Here is a 25,198-nt window from a genome sequence, read left to right as displayed (position 1 = left end):
AAGTAGGGTATCTCTTGTTTTTACTCCTTTGGATTGTTCTTTAATTATTAGTTCCTCAGGGAAACCTGCTTTGTTCTACTAGATGTATGTTCCTTTAAAGTATGTTCCTTTAGCTTTGTTTATTCATGGATTTAAAAAATAAAACAAAACATTTGCCTGTTTGGTTATTTGTATTATCACATGGAATATAAATTCATTAGGGATGAAACCATTACTGTATTTTCCACTGTATTTCCAGCTTCTAAGAACTTGCTTTGATATAGAGTAAATTTCTAAGAAATAGTTGCTCTTTATGTGAGTAAATGAGTAAGCAGGCCTACAGGATGACAGGGAGAGAAAATTGTGCTTAAAGTGGGTCACAAATAGTCAGACATGACTGAAATGACTTAGCCCATTCACTGCATAGGGAGAAAAACAGGTATGAGACAAGATTTCTACCTTCAAGTGGCTTGCTGTGTACAGAAAAGGGAACCAATACACATGAAACTACTAACAAATGACAATACTAAACACATGATACTGACTATAAAGATTGTGGAAATCACAAGAAGGAAAAGGTCACCATGGTCCAGAACAGTTTGGAAAAGCTTCATGGAAGAGGATAAAAATAAAGAAACATATCTAAATATGGACATTTGGAAAAGATGACAAATATTTAGGAAGGGAAGAATTGCATTTGATGGTAGTTGAACACTACTTTAAAAAAAATTGAGGTATAGTTGATTTACAGTGTTGTTTAATTTCTGCTATATAGCCAGGTGACTCTATGGTTTTTCCAGGAGTCATGTATGGATGTGAGAGTTGGACCATAAAGAAGGCTGAGTGCTGAAGAATTGATGCTTTTGAACTTTGGTGCTCGAGAAGACTCTTGAGAGTCCCTTGGACAACAAGGAGATCAAACGAGTCAATCCTAAAGGAAATCAACCATCAACATTCATTGGAAGGATTGATGCTAAAACTGAAGCTCCAACACTTTGGCCACCTGATGCGAAGAGCTGACTCATTGTACAATATCCTAATGCTGGGAAGGATTGAGGGCAGGAGGAGAATGGGGTGACAGAGCATGAAATGGTTGGATGATATCATCGACTCAATGGACATGAGTTTGAGCAAACTCCAGAAGATAGTGAAGGACAGGGAAGCCTGGTGTGCTGTAGTCCATGGGGTCACAAAGAGTTGGATATCACTGAATGACTGAACAACAAATATATAGTATACATACATACATATATAAATGTATGTATGTATAAATATGTTGGTGGTTTAGTTGCTAAGCCATGCCCAACTCTTGGCAACCCCATGGGCTGTAGCCTGCCAGGCTCCTTGTCCAAGGGATTTTCTAGGCAAGAATATTGGAGTGGGTTACCATTTACTTCTCCAGGGTATCTTCCCCATCCAGGGATTGAACCTGAGTCTCCTGCATTGCAGGCAGATTCTTCAACAACTGAATTACCAGGAACTATTCCTAGAGGAGGGCATGGCAATGTACTCTAGTATTCTTGCCTGGAGAATCCCCATAGACAGAGGAGCCTGGTGGACTTCAGTCCTTGGGGTTGCAAAGAGTCAGACATCACTGAGAAGCTATGTGTGCACTCGTGCATGCACACACACACACACACACACACACACACACACACACACATTCTTTTTTATATTCTTGCCAATATGGTTTATCATTTGAATATAGTTCCCTGTGCTATACAGTGGGACCTTGTACTGTTTTTTTTTTTTTTTTTTTTTTTTTTTTGCTTTTTCCTGCTCATAATTCTTTTCCCACTTCTTCTGGTAATGATGCTATTCTTTTAGGTGTTAGAATATTCATTCTCCAATTCATAAGTTTCTGGATGGGTTTCCAGCAGCTACATTTTAAATCCAACCTTCTCACTCAAGGACATAGTCCAAGCATAGTGACCTGCTGACAATGATTAGCCTATGGATGTGACATAAAAAAAAAAGGCTAATTCTATTCCTTCTCTGGGATTTCATGAAACTGCTTGAAGAAAACATTTCCCTTTCCTGTGAAGCCACTGTTAGTAAAATGTAAGGCTGCCACTGTTTCTGTCCACAATGCTTATTCTTTCTGATGTACAGAGGAAGCTTGACTGCAGTCAGAGAAAATAAAAACCACAGAGAGAAGGCATGGAAGCAAGGGAACCACATTGCCTGACTCTCTGAAGGTCTTGAGGCCATCTGTATACCTGAATTTTCCATTTCTGTGGCTATTACATCAAGCTCATTTTAACTAGTTTCAGCCAATTTTAACCTGGTAGATGAGTCCAGACCAAAACGGGGTAAAGGGTGGATGAAGAGGGAGGACAGACAGGTAGAAGAGAATCATAAGGGTATGGTGGTAATGGGGAAGAGGACCCAGATCAAAGCAGCATCCAGAAGAAGAAGTGACAGGACTTGGTTGGGACCAGATATATTCAATGAGAAGAAAAATTTTTCAAAAACAGGAAATTTTTGGCAAGAAGGGGCAGCTAGGATGGGGAAGTGGATCTGAAGGGAAATAATAGTCAAATGATGACAGCTGAGTTCCTGGTAAAGCTGGGACTTTGTCAGTCTATGGTTTCAGTTTGAGGACCCACCCTATACTGGGATGACAGTGTGAAATCAGGAAAATCTGATTTTGTGCTTTGTGTCAGTGCTCAGTAGAGGATGACAGAAAACTCTAATTATCCTTCCCAAACTCTGTCTTTACCAGGGAGAATTTGTAGCATCAAACAGAGGATCTTGAATTGTGGTCCCTAGATCATCAGCATCTGTATCACTTGGGAATGTATTAGAAGTGCAGAGTCATGGCCCAACCCCAGAGGAAGTCATCAGAGACTCTGGGGGTGGGGGCAGGGTCTCCCTTTTGAATAGGCCCGTGGGTGACATTGATATCCACTGGTGAAGAATATGCTCTACATGGGGCTCTACCACAGGTGAGGCAACCCACCACTGACTACTATAATTTCACACAGGAAGAATGACTCCCTTTGAAAAATTCATTTTCCCTGAAAAACTGTATATTGAATATATGCTATCTGTCAGGCACTTTGGACACTACAGAAAACAAACCTGATATCATCAATCATGAAAATACATAGCTGTTGGCAATTAAAAATTAGGCTATGGTCAGGGGAGAACAAGATGGCAGAGGAGCAGGTGGATGTGGAGTCCACCTCTTTCCATGGATACATCAGGAATACACCTTCAGACACAGAAGTGCATGTAGAACACCAGCTGAGAGCAGACAGGAGTACCTGACCACTGGAAAAGAATATATAGAAGCACGCAAAACTCAGTAGGACAAAGGAACTAGGGGGAAAAACAGAAGTGTTAGTAGGACTGGACCTGCCCTCAGTGGGTGGGGGAACTGAAGCAGGGGTCCGATCCCCACATCTGGGCAGTTGTCTGTGTCAGAGAAGAAACATTTAAGGCTGGGAGTGAAACAGCTGACCTGTGACAGCCTAAATGAAATGAGAATCAGAGAGTTCTTGCCACAGCCATACATACCCCAGATAGGGATGCAGGTCCCCTGGAAGGCACAGCAGCTGGGAGCTGGAGTTTAGGGACTGTGGAGTGATCCCAGGGTGAGGGCTGCTGTTAACTGCAGAGAGATGGATCAAGGGGATGTGAGGGAGGAGATTGTGCTGTGAAATGCCTGTGGATGAAAACCAGGCAGCCAAGGAAGCAAGTCGATACTGCTGAGTCACGCGTAGGGGGTGGAGCCATCATCATAGTCTCTTTCCCCACACGCCAGCATTGGCAGCTAAACAATAGAGAGGCTGGCCCATCAAACACATGATGCTCTGAATTACAGAGTAGGACTCCACTCAGGATGCTCCTTTAAGAGATTGATGTGCCTGAACTACACAGTAGGACACCACCCAGGGTGTCCCTTCAAGTGCCTGACATGCTGATCTACAGAGTAGAAACCCAGCCACAGGGCCCCCTCTATGGGCTTGAAGCACCAACAACAGACAATGACCCCAGGCAAGGGATCCCTCTAAGTGCCTGACAGGGCAGAGCTACAGAGAAAGACTGGCAAAAGAGGCCTTCTCATTTCCAGCTATGACAGTCTTGAAAAACGACTCAGATACAGCCATAACTCCTGGGGCTGAGGAGTTATGTCCATGTCCTGCACACTTTGGGCAAACCAGGGTCCCCATAAGCCAAGCAACTTCACCACTTTCACACTCAACTCTCACTGGGGCAGAGCTGCCACAGGCAAAAAAAAAAAAAAATCTTGTCTGTGCATGCAGGGTCACTTTGATAGTGTCCAACTCTCTGTGACCCTGTAGACCATGGCCTGCCAGTCTTCTCTGTCAGCGGGGTTCTCTAGACAAGAATACTGGAGTGTATTGGCCAATACTGGTTGCCATACCCTTCTGTGTGTGTGTGTGTGTGTGTGTGTTAGTTGCTTAGTCGTATCCGACTCTTTGAAACCCCATAGACTGCAGCCGACCAGGCCCCTCTGTGCATGGGATTCTCTAGGCAAGAACACTGGAGTGGGTTGCCATTTCCTCCTCCAAAAGAAACTATAGAAAGAAAGAAAGTGAAGTCGCTCAGTCGTGTCCAACTCTTTAAGACCCCATAGACTGTAGCCTACCAGGCTTCTCCATCCATGGAATTTTCCAGGCAAGAGTACTGGAGTGGGTTGCCATTTCCTTCTCCAGCACTATATTTCCTGCTGCCCTAGCCACCAACTCCCTTGCATACCTGGTGCTGCCAGAAACACTGTGACCCAAGCAGCTGCACCACCTCCACACCTGGCCTTCACAGGGGCAAACCCAAGTCCTCCAGGGCAGCCTCAGAAACAAACCCCAGGGGACCATCCACATACAGAGGTGGAACTAAACCCACAGTTGAAACTCAGGGGCAGTGTGGCTAAGGAAGAAGACCCAAAACCTTCCCACCAGCTGTACAAGCTGCAGATTAAATGCACATGATCAGCTAGGTAGACACTGTGTCTATGGAATATATAAAAGGATATTGAGAGATCCCACACAAGAAAAGGCACTAGTTCTGACAGCTGTGGACATTGGAGGCAAGAACACACAGGAGTAGGACCAGATTAGAATCTGAGCTGCCCCCAGAGCAGACCCAGTGAGCAGCATAGTGTTGGAAGGCATCCTAGGGTGGTCTGTGACTCCCAGCGAGGGAAAGGACTCTGACAGCAGTGACCCAAGAAAAACACTTATTTGGCTATTCGAGGATTTTTGTATTTCCATACAAATTGTGAAATTATTTATTCTAGTTCTGTGAAGAATACCGTTGGTAGCTTGATAGGGAGTGCATTGAATTTATAGATTGCTTTGGGTAGTATACTCATTTTCACAGTATTGATTCTTCCAATCCACGAAGACGGTATATTTCTCCATTTGTTTGTGTCCTCTGTGATTTCTTTCATCAGTGTTTTATAGTTTTCTATGTATAGGTCTTTTGTTTCTTTAGGTAAATATTCTCCTAAGTATTTTATCCTTTTTTTTTAATTTGAATCAGTTCTAATGAAATGGATAAAACTGGAGCCCATTACACAGAGTGAAGTAAGCCAGAAAGATAAACACCAATACAGTATACTAATGCATATATATGGAATTTAGAAACATGGTAATGATAACCTTATATGCAAGACAGAAAAAGAGACACTAGAACAGACTTTTGGACTCTATGGGAGAAGGCAAGGGTGGGATGATCTGAGAGAACAGCATTGAAACATGTATATTATCAAGTGTGAAACAGATCGCCAGTCCAGGTTGGATGCATGAGACAAGTGCTTGGGGCTAGTGCACTGGGATAACCCAGAGGGATGGGATGGGGTGGGAGGTGGGAGGGGGGTTCAGGATGGGGAACACATGTAAATCCATGGCTGATTCATGTCAATGTATGGCAAAAACCACTACAATATTGTAAAGTAATTAGCCTCCAACTAATAAAAATAATTGGGGGGGGGGGAGAAAAACACTTATTATTCTTATGTTTTCACTTGTTCTGTAGTTTCTTTGGATTTTTGTTTGTTTGTTTGTTTGTCCTCACCCCCCCCATTGTAGTTGTTGATTTTATTGGCACTATGAAATCTAATTAAACTTTTGAGTTTTTTTCACTAAATCACATTTTTTGTTGTCATAAACCTCTGCCTCTACATTGGGCTTTTGCAGTTCTGTGGAGTTTTCCTTCTTCTTCTTTTTTTTTTTTTTCTCTTTTTTAAATTTTAATTTTTTAAGCCTATTATTATTTTTTCTATATTTATTCCTTTGTTTGCTTTCCTTACTATACTTTTCCCCTTGCAGCTAATCTCCAATGTATATAAATCTTCTTTATCTACCTCTATCTAACTTTGCATATGTATTCTTTCTTTCTCTTCTTTCTCTCCTTCCCTCTCAACATATTTGTTAGTTTTATTTTCATTGCTTTATTACCCAATTTGCACCTTGCTTTAGTTTTGTTTTCCAGTTTTTTTTAGTTAGTTTTGTCCTTAGCTGGTAGACATAGTTTTTGGTTTCCTTTGTTCATCAGGTCAATCTATTGTACTTTATTTTTGTTGGACCATTTTGATTTTGCTTATAGTTGTGTGTGTGTGTGTGTGTATGTGTGTGTATGCACACATGTGTATATTCAGTCATACTTTTTATTGTTATAAACCTCTGCCTCTACATTGGGCTGTTGCAGTTGTGTGGAGTTTTCTTTTTTCTTTCTTTCTTCTTCCTTTTTTTCTTTTTTCTCTTTTTTATAATTATAATTTTTAATTTTTTAAACCTATTATATTTTTTATACATTTATTCCTTTGGTTTCCTTTCCTACTGTTCTTTTCCCTTTGAAGTTGATCTTTAATGTATATAAATCTTCTTCATCTACCTCTATTTAACTTTGCATATCTGTTCTTGCTTTCTTTTCTTTCCTTTCCTCTCAACATATTTGTTAGTCTTGTTTTCATTGCTTTATTCCCCACTTGGCACCTTGCTTTAGTTTTGTTTTCCAGTTTTTGCTTTAGTTAGTGTTGTTCTTAACTGGTAAACATAATTTTTTATTTCCTTTGTTTGCTGGGTCAATAGACTGTACTTTATTTTTGTTGGACTGTTTTGACTTTGCTTATGGGTGTATATTTATATGTGTATATTTCATTATTTTAATTATTATTTGCCTGATTTTGTAACTGCCATTTGTCTGGGGTTCCTCTTTGGTTTCTCATTTTGGGGTATTTGTTTTAATCTCACTTAATGCCATAACAAACCACTTGTGAAATCTTCATTCGTGACCAGAGATCAAGTCCTGAACCTTTGGAGTAGGAGCAGACTCCAAGAGCCTAGACTTCCTGAGAACTAACCCTAGGGAGTATCAAATAGTGAAAATTCACACAAAGGAAACCACTGGAATACAAGACCCAACATCACCCAACCACCAGTAGCAGCCTGTGTAGGATGCCTCATCTAAACAACAAACAAAACAAAAATACAAACCCAATCATCAGCAGAAAGGATTACCGCCTCAGTCAGCCTTTCTCATCAGAGGAAAAACAAACAAACAAATAAAAAACTCAGCAAAAGTATCACCCTATATGAAGGTTACACAAACCACTCGGCCAACCTTAGGAGGGCAGAAACCAAAAGGAACAAAGAATTTAACCCTGAATCTCCGGAAGAGGAGACCTCAAACACAATAAATTTAAAGAATAATAAAAAGGCAGAGAAATACTACACAAATGAAGGAATAAATTAGAAACACAGAAGTCCAAATAAATGAAAAAGAAATAGGCAAACTACCTCAAAAAGAATTCAGAATAATGATGGTAAAGATGATAAAAAAAAAAAAAAAAAAAAAAAAAACCTTGAAAACAAAGTGGAGAAAAAGCAAGACTCAATTAACAAAGACCTAGAAGAATTAAAGAATAAACATACAGAGACATACAACACAATTAATGAAATTAAAAATACTCTGGAAGGAATCAATAGCAGAATATTTGAAGCAGAAGAATGAATCAGTGAGCTGGAAGATAAAATGGTGTAAATAACTTCTGAAGAGCAGAATAAAGTAAAAAAAAAAAAAAAATGAAAAGAATTGATGATGGTCTCAGAGACCTCTGGGACAATATCAAATGCACCAACTTTCGAATTATAGGGGTCCCAGAAGAAGACAAGAAAAAGAAAGGGTATGAGAAAAGTTTTGAAGAGATTGTAGTTGAAAATTTCCCCAACATGGAAAATGAAATAGTCAATCAAGTCCAAGAGGCACAGAGTCCCATATAGGATAAACCCAAGGAGAAACACACCAAGACACATACTAATCAAACTAACAAAGACTAAACACAAAGAAAGAATATTAAAAGGAGCAAGGGAGAAGCAACAAGTAACATAAAAGGGAAACCTTTTATGCAAATGGGAAGCAAAGGAAAGCTGAAGTAGCAATTCTCATATCAAACAAAATAGGCCTTAAAATAAAGAAGATTACAAGAGATAAGGAAGAACACTACATAATAAACAAGGGATCAGTCCAAGAGGAAGACATAACAATTGTAAATATCTATGCACCTAACATAGTAGCACCTCAATACATAAGACAGACACTAACATTCATAAAAGGAGAAACTGATGGTAGCACAACCACTTTAACACTCCACTCACACCAATGGCAGATCATCAAAACAGTAAGTTAATAAGGAAACACAAGTCTTAAATGATACATTAGATAAGATGGATCTCATTGATATTTTTAGTACATTCCATCCAAATACAGAAGAATACACCTTCTCAAGTGCATATGGAACATTCTCTAGGATAGATCACATCTTGGGTCACAAGTCAAACCTCAGTAAATTTAAGAAAATTGAAATCATATCAAGCACCTTTTCTGACTACAATGTTATGAGACTAGATGTCAATTACAAGAAAAAATTGTAAGAAACACAAACACATGGACATTAAACAATACACTTCTAAATAACCAACAGGTTACTGAAGAAATCAAAAGGGAAATCAAAAAATGTCTAGACAAAAATGACAATGAAAACACAACAACTCAAAACCTACAGAATGCAGCAAAAGCAGTTCTAAGAGGGAAGTTTATAGCAATACATTCCTACCTCAAGGAACAAGGAAAACGTTGAATAGAAAGTCTAACTTTACACCTAGAACAACTGGAAAAATAAGATGAAACAACTCCCTAAATTAGCAGAAGGAAAGAAATAATAAAGATCCAAGCAGAAATAAATGAAAAAGAAATGAGAGAAACAATAGTAAAGATTAGTAAAACTAAAAGCTGGTTATTTGAGAAGATAAACAAAATTGACAAATCTTTGGCCAGAACTCATCAAGAAAAAAAGAGAGAAGAATCAAATCAACAAAATTATAAAGGAAAAAGGAGAGGTTACAACAGACAATGCAGAAATACAAAGGATTATAAGAGACTATTGTGAACAACTATATGGAAATAAAATGGATAACCTGGAAGAAATGGACAGATTCTTAGAAAAGTTCAATCTTCCAACACTGAACCAGGAAGAAATAGAAATTATGAACAACCCAAATAAAAGCACTTAAATTGAAGCTGTGATTAAAAATCTCCCAAAAAACAAAATCCCAGGACCAGATGGCTTCATAGGAGAATTTTATCAAATATTTAGAGAAGAGCTAATGCCTATCCTTCTAAAACTCTTTCAAAAAATTGCAGAGGAAGGCACAGTTCCAAACTTATTCTATAAGGCATCTATCAACCTGATACCAAAATCAGACAAAGATAACACACAAAGAGAAAACTACAGGCCAATATCACTGATGAACATAGATGCAAAAATCCTCAACAAAATTTTAGCAAACAGAATTCAGCAACACATCAAAAAGCTCTTACGCCATGATCAAGTTGCATTTATTTTCAGGGATGCAAGGATTCTTCAATATATGCAAATCAACCAATGTGATACACCATATTAACAAATTGAAAGGTAAACACCATACGAAAATATCAATAGATGCAGAAAAAGCCTTTGACAAAATCCAGCACCCATCTATGATTAAAACTCTTCAAAAAATGGACATAGAAGGAATCTACCTCAACATAATAAAGGCCATATATGATAAGCCTACAGCAAACATTATTCTCAATGGTGAAAAACTGAAAGCATTCCCCCTAAGATCAGGAACAAGACAAGGGTGTCCACTTCCACCCATATTATTCAACATAGTTCCAGAAGTCCAAGCACAGCAATCAGAGGAGAAAAAGAAATAAAAGGAATCTAGAACGGAAAAAAAAAAAGAAGTAAAGCTCTCACTGTTTGCAGATGACATGATACTCTACATAGAAAACCCTAAAGATAGTATCAGAAAGTTATTAGAGCTAATCAGTGAATTTAGCAAAGTTGCAGGATACAAAACCAATACACAGAAATCACACTTGCATTTCTATACACTAACGATGAAAAATCAGAAAGATAAATGAAGGAATCAATCCCATTCACCATTGCAACAAAACTAATTAAATGTCTAGGAATAAAGTTACCTAAGGAGACACAAGAACTGTACACAGAAAATTATAAGACAGTAGTAAAAAAAAATCAAAGATGACATAAACAGATTGAGAGACATTCCATGTTCCTGGGTAGGAAGAATCAGTATTATGAAAATGACTATACTACCAAATGCAATCTACAGATTCAATGTGATCCCTTTAAAATTACCAATGACATTTTTCACAGAACTAGAATAAAAAATTTCACAATGCATATGGAAACACAAAAGACCCTGAATAGTCAAAGCAGTCTTGAGAAAGAAGAATGGAGTTGGAGGAATCAACTTCCCTGACTTCAGATTATACTACAAAACTACAGTCACCAAGACAGTGTAGTACTGGAACAAAAATAGAAATATAGACCAACAGAACAAGATAGAAAACCCAGAAATAAACCCACACACCTATAAGTACCTTATTTTTGACAAAGGAGGCAAGAATATACAATGGGGCAAAGACAGCCTCTTCAATAAATGGTGCTGGGAAAACTGGACAGCTACATGTAAAAGAATAAAATTAGAACACTTCCTAACACTATACACAAAAATAAACTCAAAATGGATTAAAGACCTAAATGTAAGACCAGAAACTATAAAACTCTTAGAGGAAAACAAAGGCAGAACACTCAATGACATAAATCAAAACAAGATCCTCTATGACCCACTTCCTAGGGTAATGGAAATAGAAACAGAAGTAAGCAAGTGGGACCTGATTAAACTTTAAATCTTTTGCACAGCAAAGGAAACTATAAGCAAGGTGAAAAGACAACCCTCAGAATGCGAAAAAATAATAGCAAATGAAACAACTGACAAAGGGTTAATTTCCAAAATATAGAAGCAGATCATACAACTCAATACCAGAAAAACAACCCAATCAAAAAGTTGGAAGAAGACCTAAACAGACATTTCTCCAAAGAAGACATACAGATGGCTAACAAACACATGAAAAATGCTCAACACTGCTTATTATTAGAGAAATGAAAATCAAAACTACAATGAGATATCACCTCACACCAGTCAGAATAGTCACCATCAAAAGTCTACAAACAATAAATGCTGGAAAGGGTGTGGAGAAAAGGGAACACTCTTGCAATGTTGCTGCTGCTGTTGCTAAGTCGCTTCAGTTGTGTCCGACTCTGTGCGACCCCATAGACGGCAGCCCACCAGGCTCCACCGTCCCTGGGGTTCTCCAGGCAAGAACACTGGAGTGTGTTGCCATTTCCTTCTCCTTTGCAGTGTTGATGGGAATGTAAATTGATATAGCCACTATGGAAGACAGTATGGAGATTTCTTAAAAAACTAGGAATAAAACCATCAAATGACCCATCAATCCCACTCCTAGGCATATACCCTGAGGAAACCAAAATGGAAAGAGGCACATGTATCCCACTGTTCACTGCAGCACTATTTACAATAGCTAGAACATGGAAGCAACCTAGATGTCCAACAACAGATGAATGGATAAAGAAGTTGTGGTACATATACACAATGGAATATTGCTCAGCGATAAAAAGAAACACCTTTGAGTCAGTTCTAATGAGGTGGATGAACCTAGAACCTATTATACAGAGTGAAGTAAGTCAGAAAGAGAAAGATAAATATTGTATTCTAATGCATATATACAGAATCTATAAAAATGGTATTAAAGAATTTACTTACAAGGTACCAACAGAGAAACAGACATAGAGAATAGACTTGCAGACATGGGGAGAGGGGAGGAGAGGGTGAGAGTAACATGGAAAGAGTAACATGGAAACTTACATTACCATATGTGAAATAGATAGCCAACAGGAATTTGCTATATGGCTAAAGAGACTCAAACAGGGACTCTGTATCACGCTAGAGGGGTGGGGTGGGGAGGGAGATGGGAGGGAATTTCAAAAGGGAGGGGATATATGTATACCTGTGGCTGATTCATATTGAGGTTTGACAGAATACAACAAAATTATATAAAGCAATTATCCTCCAATAAAACATAGATAAATTTTAAAATATAGGCTGTGTTGACTGAATTACTATTCTGTATACCTGAAACTAATACAATATAATAAATGAACAATATTGCAATAAAAGTTTTAAAAGATGATATGGAAGTGAAGGGGACCTGAGTGTTGGTTGGGGAATCACAAAGTTGTCCCCAAAGGAATGACATCTAAATTAAGAAAAAATGATTAGAATTAATCTGGTGAAGTGAAGATCAGATAAGATGAAGGCATTCCTGAGAGGTGAGAGCCTGGCTCTTTCAGAGACCTGAAGACAGACCAGCACGAGTAGGTCATTGTTAACAGTGCTGTTGAAGCAGAGGAGGCTGGCCTGGCAGATCTTTCAGACCCTTGTAAATTCTATTCAATACAGTATACTAACACATATATATGGGATTTAGAAAGATGGTAACGATAACCCTATATGCAAAACAGAAAAAAGAGACACAGATGTACAGAACAGAATTTTGGACTCTGTGGGAGAAGGCAAGGGCGGGATGTTTCGAGAGAACAGCATTGAAACATGTATATTATCTAGGGTGAAACAGATCACCAGCCCAGGTGGGATGCATGAGACAAGTGCTCGGGCCTGGTGCACTGGGAAGACCCAGAGGGATCAGGTGGAGACGGAGGTGGGAGGGGGGATTGGGATGGGGAATATATGTAAATCCACAGCTGATTCATGTCAATGTATGACAAAAAACACTACAATATTGTAAAGTAATTAGCCTCCAACTAATAAAAATAAATGGGAAGAAAAAAAGAAAAAAAAGATTTTGAACTCACCACAGACAGCAACTAAGAGGCTATTGAAAAGTTTCAAGCGTAAGCTAACATAATTTTTAAATGTAAATTTTCTATATAAAAAAGGCAAAGTCTTTCCCACTCCACAAGTGTGGCTATGATGCCATGATGATTTAAATTTCCTCTAAGTTGTAGGATACTAATAGAGACACTTTCTCTGCATGAGGCTTTGATGCAGGTGCGTAGAGTGAGTAGTGGGTAGAGTGTCCTTGTGGGACTAAATACCAGGAAGAAACGAGGAAGAAGGGGCTTAGAAGCTGCTTCTGCTTTGTGGTTCTAGCTGAGATGGGTCCTACTTGTTCATGTCTGAAGCAGTAGGAGTGCAAGTTCATCTTCCTGTCCTACAAGGGACCCTGGTGCTCAAGCTGGTCCATCTGCAGCCTTTAGAGATGTCATTCACTTTCCAAGTATCTCAGTCACCCCCCTGAGAATGGTACCCAGATCCTCTCTTCCCTTGAGAAGACATTCACTGTTAATGTCTTGGTGTGACTGTCCCGTGCTCAGACATCATGTGAATGACCAATGGAAATATGCAGCTATTTAATGTTAGTCTGTAGATAGTCTACTAATGCTTGACAGGACACTCAGACTGAGCCTGGACTGCCCTCCCACATTTCGGTGATGTGACTCAAGCTGTCTGCTCAATAGCTGATCCAGAGCCACCACAAACAGCCTGCCTGTAATTGAACCCATTGTCTTTCCCAGTTTAGCTGGCTTCTGACCCTTCTGTTTCTGTCAGTAACACCAGCTTTTACTCCCTCCCAAGGCCCAAGATCTGGAATCATCCTTGACTCCTGCAGGGTCTGCCCTTACCAATGCCAAGCATTGAGTTGCTCCTGATGATCTGGTGGTGGGGGATCCCGCCTACCTGAGGCGATCCTGCCCACCCTGCCCCCAGGGCCTGGATGCCCACCAGGCCTCTCTGCCAGGCTAGCTTCTCCTTTCCTCAGTCCCAGCCCCAGCTCTTAAGGGGTTCCCAGGCTGTGACAGCTCCCAGCAATTTCCCTTTTTTCAAATTCCTGCAGTATTCCTCTTCTAAAACTCACCATCTTGAACTCCCATCTTTTCAAGTGTACATTCAACTTCTGTCATTAGTTAATAGGTCACTTAAGTGAAGAATCAAGTCTTTCTGTCACGTTGTATGCTCAGCTCCCAGTATAATATACGGCCCATAGGATTTGCTTAATGGGTGTATTTTGACAATAACCCACAGCCAGAAATAACTATAGGCCCATTGATCTCACTTTATTAATAGGAGTCTATGTTAAATATTCTTTTTCTCCAGAGCAGTGCTTTTAACTTTGGAGAACCAGCCACTACGACTCTATAAGCATTCCTTTTTTCTCCAATTACCATTAAGTCTACAGCTAGCTTCTTTAAATTACATCGGAAGTAGATTTGGGGAATGACCACAGATGTTTGCTAATGAGGAGTTCTTAGTCTAGACTAGAAATAGTGTTTTATTCCGTCCCCAGACATTGCAGCGAAGCCACACTTAAATCATAGTCAAAAGATTACGAGAAACTTGCTTGCTTCAGTATATGGGTCAAACCGGTGTCACTTCTCGTTTAACACCCTTAGCGTGCTTTGCACGGCCCTCCCCACCCCTCTGACCTCATCCCCACCAGCGCCCCCCCGCCCCATACCCCGGCAGCAGCAGCAGCTTTCGGTTCCCCAGACCCCAGTGGCATGCTGTCTGCACACCCTTCCCTGTTCCTTCCTCGGTTAGTTCCCGTCGTGCCTGGGCCACAGGCAGTTCGTCACTTCCTTAAGACAGTCCTTCTCTGATCTCCAGCACAGATCTACTTTCCTCATTATACACTCCTACATCACTTATCACAACTGCAATTAACTGTGAAATAGTTTGTGCTCATCTCCACCAGATAGTAAGCTCTCAGATGTCAAATGCCTGCCATAAAAGCCTGACGCATTGTAACCAATAAATGCCTGAATGAATAAGTAAATGAGCATTTTTTGAATGACCCATAAAATTTTCAGAGAAACAAGCTATTATAATATTATTTACATCTAGAGATTAATTCTCCTTCTTGTCCTGCCCTGAATGAACATAGGAAGCTTTCTCTGGGTCATGTGATTCACATGGAAACACACACACATTTTATAAAGTATGACTTTTGTAAAAGCAAGCCCCCAAACCGGAAAACAAAAACAAAAACAAAAACAAAACACTTGACTTGCTCCCAAACAGAACCCACGTAACTTAAATGATTGGGTAATAGGAACATTCAAAACATTTGTTTTGTTTCAAATTGTCTCATTGGTGCAAACTAACCTGGGTAGTCACATCTTTTTTTTTTTAATTTTAAATTATTCTGAAAATTCTATCCAATTGGGTAAAAAGTGCAAGCAAGCAGTCTCATAGATATTAATATGAATTATCTACATGTTGAAACTTTTTAGTACATGGTTATCACCAAAGTTAATGTGGTCTCCTTCTCAGAAGGTCCCAGCAACCCGGCTGGTGTGTCTGTGACGTTTCTGTGTCCTTTCTTGAATTACCTGCTGAGTCAGACAACTGGAGAACAAATTGGCAGCAACCGCAGTGGAGACTCTTCTGATACAAAAATTTGACCTTAATCCCCCCAAGCCTTGAATATCCTCTGTCAGGGTGCTAAAAGTTCACCAGATTTGCACTAAGATCTCACACTCTCATTCATGTTTCCTCCACAATTCTTGTCTTTACTGAGAGAGGGGACAGGACTCATTTTGCCAATTCTTTGACCAGGATAAATCATCTTTCAGTTAAAAGAAGGGAGAAGGGGAAAGCTAACAATTTTGGAACAGCTTTCAAACCCACGGATACTTGTGCATCATTCTCCCCATCCCTTTGCTCATTTTATCACCTTATATCCCCTCGGCAAATAACAGTATGGATAAATGTTATGTTTTGAGGGCAGGGGACACACACACATGTAACTCACAGCGGGAGGAGGTATATTTGGGGGGCATCAAATCTTTCTCTGGAGAGACTGACCTGCATGCATGTAAATGATCAGACCCGTCACGGGCCGTGGCAGGAGGCTCCTGGAACCCCGCATCACCAGCAGACTTGCCACCTTTGACCGCCAGCATTTCAGTGCTGGAATCTGTCCCTGAAAATCTTCTCTTGATTGTTCTTTCATTTTGCCCACAGCGATGTAAGAGCTGAGGATCCCCGCGGGGGTCCCCGCCTCCGCTCTCCTGCTGCTTCCTTGAGGGTCTTTTACTCTCAGAGGACCTCGACAGGGAGACACCACATCCTTCATAGGTTGTGCCTTCTGCTCCGAGCAGGTTTAAAGAGCAGCTTTCACAGCTGGTCAGCTCCGCGTGCTTTTTATCTTCGGATCCCAAGTGTACTGGATTGCTTTCCCTAGGAGCAGAAGACTCACCCAGGTTTCCGCTTGGTTTGTTATGTCTCCTTCTTCTCCGCGACAGGCGGAACTTCACTTGGGCTCTTCTCTTTGCCTGAATCCAGTGACTCTCACGGGTGGAAGATGAGTCCGAGGAATCTGTGTCGGTCTCACTGCATCGGGGGCTGGGGACGTGGAGGTGCAAGTCGCTTCTTCTCCCTCTCCCCTTCTCCCGGGCATGCTCGTCCCGCTGAGCGGCCCGCCTCCGCCTCCTAGGCTTCTGTGTTACTGGGTTCTTACCGGGCTCCTGCCTAGCAGGGCTCAGCGCTGTGACAGGGGCGCAGGGCTCAAGGGAGGCTCCTGACATGCCATGTGAGATGGCAGATCTAGACAAAGCGGCAGGCAAAGGATGAGGGATTGCGGTGGGGAGCAAAGCCATGGGAATCGGAAAGGAGAGGACAGCCATGGGAAACAGAAAGAGAGAGAGATGAAAACAACAGCATGGACCCAAAGTTGGCAAAGGTCAAATGAAGGGGATGCACTAAAGGAAAAAAAAAATCAGGCTGATATAAATTATCCACAGGCAAGATAAGACAGCAGCGAGAGTCACACAGTCTCATCATACACAAGAGTACAAAACACTGGTCTAAAAACCCCAAACGGGCTCGTTTGCTGCACACTTACCTGCAGATGTCCTGAGTGGATGGACAGACAGACAACCTTGACTGGCTCCGGGGAGCTGTCCCAGTTGTTGGACTGCTGGCCTGGAGAAACAAGTTAGACAATTTGGCATCTTGGTTAAGGTAGTACATGGTCGATATCTTGCTTTTTTTCCACATATTTAAAAAATTACAACAAACGTGGCTGCCGGTCATGTTGTTCGTAAGGCAGCTCACAGGATATAGGAAGTCGGAGGGCAGGTTTTGCAAAAGTAAAACTGATTTGAGGAACTTGGAACAGCTGAGACGCTGTACCACTGTGCTGTTGCTTCATTTGTGATAGAGGAAGATGATTCCACAAGTTTCTATTCTATTTACTGTAAACTTTTGAGTGGAATGGCTCAATTTGCCTTGGAAACAAATATGTAACTCTTGCATAGCCTGTGATATAAAGGACACAATGGCTAGTATGTGACAAAGATGATACTAATTCAGGAAGCTTCAAGAATCAAATAGCCATTAGATTGCCAGATACTGCCTGGAGTTAAGTCACATTATCATTAAGTCACTTTAAGGCCCCATGAGATGATATATTTAAAAACACTTTGCAATATTTAAAAGCCTGCAGAGATGATTATTATTTCATCATGGAGGCTAATAAAAATCTATCCTTCACAACACTATTAACCTTCATAACTTTTAACTTCGTGACCAGACTAAACCTGAGAATAAGAAAGCCTGAAATTATGCAGATTGGCATAAATTTCAGTCTGTTTCATGAGACTCCTATGTTTGAAACACAGCATTTTCTTCACTAGTTTGAATTTTCTAGCCACTGTATTTAGTACATGTGATGATGATAAATAAAAAACTAGACTGTGTGAAGAATTTACTATGTGCCAGGCATGGTACTGTGGTTTATCCACCATCTGTTTAATCCTTATAACAATCTCACAAACGGGAAATAATAATAACTAATAGTTTTGAGGGAATATTATATGCCAGTCACAGTTCTAAGTAATTTTCCTATGTTCATTCATTAGTACAAGAAACACATGTGGCAAATACTGTACTTTTTTCCATGTTACAGATGAGGAGACTGAGAAATCAGTGCTGCTCCTTGCTGGTAGATTGTAGAGCAGAGTTTCATGTGAGAAACTCTGCTCCTTGATCTGCTCTCATACTCAACTCTCAAGGCAATGCTCTCCTGTACACAGAGGAAACCCAGGGAGTTCAAGGCCCAGATTTAAACCAGTCTGACTGCACAGATGAAATTGCCAGCAAGAAAAATAATAGTAAACATAGTAAGATTAACCCCAAATTTCAAAGTTCTAAAAATCCCCATGTTAAAGATACATACATATAAATCAACTATAAGAAAAAAACTGCAAAAAAGCATAAGCATGTGAAAGCTGCACAATATGCTACTGAACAACCAATGTGTCACTGAAAAAAATCAAAGATATAAAAAATATCTGGAGGCAAATGAAAATGGAAACAACCTATGCAACTCAGCAAAGATACTTCTAAGAGGAATGTTTATTGCAATACAAGCTTACCCAGGGAAACAATTAAAAAATCTCAAATAAGCAACTTAACTTTACACCTAAGGGAGCTAGAAGAGGAAGAACAATCATAACCCAACGCTGGCAGGAGGAAAGACATAATAAAGATCAGAGCAGAAATAAAGGAGCTAGAGGCTTAAAAAGCAATAGAAAAGATTAAACAAAAACAGTAGAAAAGATTAAACTAAGAGCTGGTTCTTTGAAATCTTTTCAAAATTGATAAACCTTTAGCCAGGATCATCAAGAAAAAAAGAGAGAGAGCACAAATCAATAAAATCAGAGAGGGAAAAGTAAAACTACGATCAACACCACAGAAATACAGAGGATCATTAGAGACTACTAAGAAATGGACAACTTCTTAGAAATGTATAATCTAACAAACTAGTGAATATAACAAAAAATAAACAGACTCACAGACATAGGAAACAAACTAGTGGTTATCAATGGGGGAAGGGAAGAGGGGAGAGATGAAATAGGAGTAGGGGATTAACAAGTAAAAGCTGTTATGTATAAAATAAGTAAGTTGCAAGAATATACTGCACAACACATGAAATACAGCCAATATTTTATAAGAACTATAAATGGAGTGTAACTTTAAAAAATTGTGAGTCACTATGCTGTACATCTGTAACTTATATAATATTGTACATCAAATATACTTCAGTTAAAAAAATGATTAAAGAAAAAAGAAAGAAAACAATAAATATACCTGATTGTGGGATCCAGAGGAAAAGAAACTAATTCTAAGTTAAAAGGTTAGAAGAACTTCAAGAGGAGGTGTGGAAGGCTGAATAATACTGCCCCTTACTCCTAGTCAAGATGTCAACATTTTAATTTCTGGAATTTGTGAATCTGTTTCCTTACATAACAAAAGTGACTTTACACAGGTGATTAAGTTAAGGACCTTGAGATGGAGAGAGAGTCCTGCATTATCCAGGTGGGCCAGGTATAAGCATGAGGATCCCTCTAAGAGGGAGGTGGTAGCATTAGAGTCAGAGAGAGAAGATGAAAGGATGGGAACAGAGGTCAGAGAGAAGGGGAGATGCTCCACTTCTGCCACTGAAGATAGACGGAGGAGACCCTGAACAGAGGAATGCAGGCAGCCTCTAGAAGCAGGAAAATACTGGAAAATGAGCTCTCCTCTACAGGTTGCAGAAGGAATGAGGTCCTGCTAACATCTGCAGTGTAGCCCCGTGAAACCCATGTTTGACTTCTGACCTCTAGAACTACAGGATGATACATTTGTGTGGTAATTTGTTTTAGCAGTCATAGGAAACTAACATAGGAGTAATACTCAACTAAGCTAAAAAGGAAAGTAGGAGTTATTAAAGAAGATATTAAAAATATTCTGAGGCAGAAGAAGCCACGTCCCCACAGGGGAGTATGGAACCCTCTACATGTTCCAATAGACTTATCTGCACACTTTGTTCTTATTAAGTTTACTTTATTGAAGTATAGGGGCTTCCCTGGTGACTCAGTGGTAAAGAATCTGCCTGCAATGCAGGAGACCTGGGTTTGATCCCTGGATCAGGAAGATTCCCTGAGGAGGGAATGGCAATCCACTCCAGTATTCTTGCCTGGAGAACTCCATGGACAGAGGAAAGTGGCAGTTTACAGTCCATGGGGTTGCAAAGAGTCAGACACAACTGACCGACTAATACACACATTGAAGTATCAGTTTAGTTCAGTTCAGTCACTCAGTCATGTCCGACTCTTTGCAACCCCATGGACTGCAGCACATCAGGCTTCCATGTCCATCACCAACTCCCAGAGCTTGCTCAGACTCCTGTACATTGAGTCGGTGATGCCGTCCAACCATCTCATCCTCTGTTGTTGCCTTCTCCTCTTGCCTTCAATCTTTCCCAGCATCAGGGTCTTTTCCAATGAGTCAGTTCTTTTCATTAGGTGGCTGAAGTATTGGAGCTTCAGCTTCAGCATCAGTCTTTCCAGTGTATATTCAGGACTGATCTCCTTTAGGATGGACTGGTTGGATCTCCTTGCAGTCCAAGGGACTCTCAAGAGTCTTCTCCAACACCACAGCTCAAAAGCATCAATTCTTCAGCACTCAGCTTTCTTTATAGTCCAACTCTCACATCCATACATGACTACTGGAAAAACCATGACTTTCACTAGACAGACCTTTGTTATCAAGGTAATGTCTCTGCTTTTTAGCATGCTGTCTAGGTTAGTCATAGCTTTTCTTCCAAGGAGCAAGCATCTTTTAGCTTCATGGCTGCAGTTACCATCTGCAGTGATTTTGGAGCCCAAGAAGATAACGTCTGTCGCTGTTTCTGTTGTTTGCCTACCTATTTGCCATGAAGTGATGGAACTGGATGCCATGATCTTAGTTGTTTGAATTTTAAGTCAGCTTTTTCATTCTCCTCTTTCACTTTCATCAAGAGGCTCTTTAGTTCCTCTTCACTTTCTGCCATAAGGGTGGTGTGATCTGCATATTTGAGGCTATTGATATTTCTCTTGGCAATCTTGATTCCAGCTTGTACTTCATCCAGCCCAGCATTTTGCATGATGTTCTTTGCATATAAGTTAAATAAGCAGGGTGACAATATACAGTCTTGATGTATTCTTTTCTCAATTTGGAACCAGTTTGTTGTTTCATTTCTGGTTCTGACTGTTGCTTCTTGACCTGCACACAGATTTCTCAGGAGGCAGATAAAATGGTGTGGTGTTCCCATCTCTTTATGAATTTTCCAGTTTGTTATGATTCACACAGTCCAACATTGTGTGTGATCCACACAAACAAACATTGAAGTATAGTTGATTTATAATGTGTTAATTTCTGCTGTACAGCAAAGTGATTCATATTCTATAAAATTCTTTTCCTTTATGGTTTATTGTAGGATGTTGAATATAGTTCCCTACTATATGGTAGGACCTTGTTGTTTATCCATTCTATAAATAATAGTTTGCATCTGTTAATCCCAGGCTCTCGGTCCTTCCCTCTTCCACCCCTCCTCTTCTTGGCAACCACAGGTTTGTTCTCTATGTCTGTGAGCTGGTTTCTGTTTCATGGGTAAGTTCATTTGTGTCATATCTTAGGTTTCACATGTAAGTGATATCATATGGCATTTGTTTTTCTCTTTCTAGAAAGAGATTTACTTCACTTAGTATGATCATCTCTCCGTCTATCCATGTTGCTGTAAATGGCATTATTTCATTCTTTTTTATGGCTGAGTACTAGTCTATTGTGAATACCAATGTATTTCATTCTTTTTTATGGTTGAGTAGTATTCCAGTGTGTATACTTCTCTGTCCATTTATCTGTCAATGGACACTTTGGTTGTTTCCATGTCTTGGCTATTGTGAATAGTTCAGTTCTGAAAATAGAGCATCATGTATCTTTTTGAATTAGCATTTTGTCTGGATACATGCCCAGAAGTGGGGCTACTGGATCATATGGCAACTCTATTTTTAGTTTTTTTGGGGGAACTTCTATACATTTTTCCATAGTAGCTGCACCAATTTACATTCCCACCAACAGTGTATGAGGGCTCCGTTTTCTCCACACCCTCTTTAACATTTGTCATTTGTAGCATCTGCATACTTTTGACTTTTAATTTTCTGAGTCTTTTCTGTCAATTCATGGACACTGTGTATTTTTAAAGTCTTTGAATGTCATCTTTGGACACCAGTCCATGTTCAGTGATCTCCTTCAATATTTGTATCAAAACTAACTTATTTCAAGTTTTTAATTTAGATCAACTTCATATCTGTACCCATCGAAAGCATAAGCAGTTTTTGTAAAATATAAGCATTTTTCTGTACTTGAAGCAGTAAATTTTGTTTGAATGTGTACGATTTATTCCACATACACTAAATGAGTTTAGTAGGAATCTCTGCATAGAGCAGACACTGAATAAAGACCACATATGTGAACTTTGCTCCTCATTCTCTTTTAAAAACAGCAACACAACCCCAAAGTGACTCCCAATCATTGATAATGTGACTATAAATGTGGATCACAATATGATTACCATCATAATGGGTATCCATGGCTACTTAATGGTACGTTAAAGCCAATTCCATGAGACTGCACAGACAAAGATCCTGAAATAGACATCATCATGAAAAAACACATTTTATAAACTCACAGGTCTGGGCAAATGCATATTCTGCAGTGTGAAAGTGATTTATCAACAAATAATAACACAGAACATTAAAAAGATACAGCTTTCCTTTGGAGAGGTTTTGCTTCACCATGATACTGATTCAAATAGCATTCATGTCTATAATGCTGAAGGATTTTGAAAAGCACTAAAATCATTCTTGTTGGCCCTCAGGAGTCTTTGAATAGCTCACATCTGGTTTTAGTTTATATGTTCAGTGGACCAGTGTCTCCTGTGGGAGCAGATGCTGCCATGACTCCCAGGACCCTTACCCTACCTTGAGTTCACTTGCCTGTGGACTGCTTCCCACTTGCACTCTGTGCCCTGGATTTTCCCTGGTAGCACGTGCACTTGCTGGGTGGCACACGGGCATAGCCTGGGAGTGTGGAATAAGTTAAAATGCTGGAGGACAGCTCTCAGATTGGAGTCAATGCATAAATGCTCTACTTTTCCACCTTCCCAGGGGCAGTGCTGAAGTGACTTCCAGGCTATCTCAAAACGTTCCAAGCTGGATGAAAACTCACTTGTCCCAAGCTCATCAACACACTCTTTATTGGCATTTCCCCTTTCTCTGTCTTACTTTTCTCATGCATTATGTACTTTCCAGAATCCCCTCCCCCCAAAACTTCCTGAACCCAACAAAGACACCATCTAAATTGACTGGAATCTATTTGACCAGCTAATTGATATGAAATTAATATCAGCTTGTGTCACTTTTGATTCATTTGCTCAGCAAAAATGAATAAAGATCTATCAAGTAATAAACATGACGGTGAGTTCTGGGATTAAGAAACAGATGGTATTCTGACAGGGCTTCTTATTTGGTGGGAAAGATGTGTAAGTGAACAGGTGATTTTAATATAGTCTACACCCCAAAAAGGTATCCTTTTCATTATAGAGGACTGGAATGCAAAAGTAGGAAGTCAAGAAACACCCGGAGTAACAGGCAAATTTGGCCTTGGAGTACAGAATGAAGCAGGGCAAAGACTAATAGAGTTTTGCCAAGAGAACACATTGTTCATAGCAAACACCTTCTTCAAACAACACAAGAGAAAACTCTACACATGGACATCACCAGATGGTCAACACCGAAATCAGATTGATTATATTCTTTGCAGCCAAAGATGGAGAAGCTCTATACAGTCAGCAAAAACAAGACCTGGAGCTGACTGTGGCTCACATCATGAACTCCTTATTGCCAAATTCAGACTTAAATTGAAGAAAGTAGAGAAAAACACTAGACCATTCAGGTATGACCTAAATCAAATCCCTTATGACTATACAGTGGAAGTGAGAAATAGATTTAAGGGACGAGATCTGATAGACAGAGTGCTTGATGAACTATGGATGGAGGTTCGTGACATTGTACAGGAGACAGGGATCAAGACCATCCCCATGGAAAATAAATGCAAAAAGGCAAATGATTGTCTGAGGAGGCCAAATAGTTGTGAAAAGAAGAGAAGCAAAAAGAAAGGGGAAAAGGAAAGATATTCCCATTTGAATGCAGAGTTCCAAAGAATAGCCAGGAGAGATAAGAAAGCCTTCCTCAGCAATCAATGCAAAGAAATAGAGGAAAACAACAGAATGGGAAAGACTAGAGATCTCTTCAAGAAAATTAGAGATACCAAGGGAACATTTCATGCAAAGATGGGTTTGATAAAGGACAGAAATTGTATGGACCTAACAGAAGCAGAAGATATTAAGAAGAGGGGGCAGGAAGACACAGAAGAACTGTACAAAAAAGATCTTCATGACCCAGATAATCACAATGGTGTGATCACTCACCTAGAGCCAGACATCCTGGAATGTGAAGTCAAGTGGGCCTTAGAAAGCATCACTACGAACAACAAAGTGGAGGTGATGGGATACCAGTTGAGCTATTTCAAATCCTGAAATATGATGCTGTGAAAGTTCTGCACTCAATATGCCAGCAAATTTGGAAAACTCAGCAGTGGCCACAGGACTGGAAAAGGTCAGTTTTCATTCCAATCCCAAAGAAAGGCAATCCCAAAGAATGCTCAAACTACCACACAAATGCACTCATCTCACACGCTAGTAAAGTAATGCTCAAAATTCTCCAAGCCAGGCTTCAGCAATACGTGAACCATTAACTTCCAAATGTTGAAGCGGGTTTTAGAAAAGGCAGAGGAACCAGAGATCAAGTTGCCAACATCTGCTGGATCATCGAACAAGCAAGAGAGTTCCAGAGAAACATCTATTTCTGCTTGTA

At 39.9% G+C, this 25,198-nt stretch overlaps 1 protein-coding gene across 2 annotated transcripts in view; it reads right to left on the bottom strand.

The window, feature by feature from the left end:
• Window positions 1-25,198, bottom strand: part of MARCHF1 (membrane associated ring-CH-type finger 1) — an 816,302-nt gene that overhangs the window by 98,111 nt on the left and 692,993 nt on the right. The window contains exons 6-7 of one of the 2 annotated variants that reach the window (XM_043438370.1): window positions 17,305-17,384; window positions 16,266-17,006 (exon numbers count right to left, since the gene is read on the bottom strand). In XM_043438370.1, the coding sequence (XP_043294305.1) occupies window positions 16,266-17,006; window positions 17,305-17,384 (821 nt within the window). Of the gene's footprint in view, window positions 1-16,265; window positions 17,007-17,304; window positions 17,514-25,198 lie in introns of those variants that run through there. The other variant, XM_043438371.1, reaches the window with a different exon arrangement.

Source organism: Cervus canadensis, chromosome 19 (genome assembly GCF_019320065.1).
Source record: "Cervus canadensis isolate Bull #8, Minnesota chromosome 19, ASM1932006v1, whole genome shotgun sequence".
NCBI lineage: Eukaryota > Metazoa > Chordata > Mammalia > Artiodactyla > Cervidae > Cervus > Cervus canadensis.
Note: the sequence above shows the minus strand (reverse complement) of the source record. Positions and strands in the feature narration are given on the sequence as shown.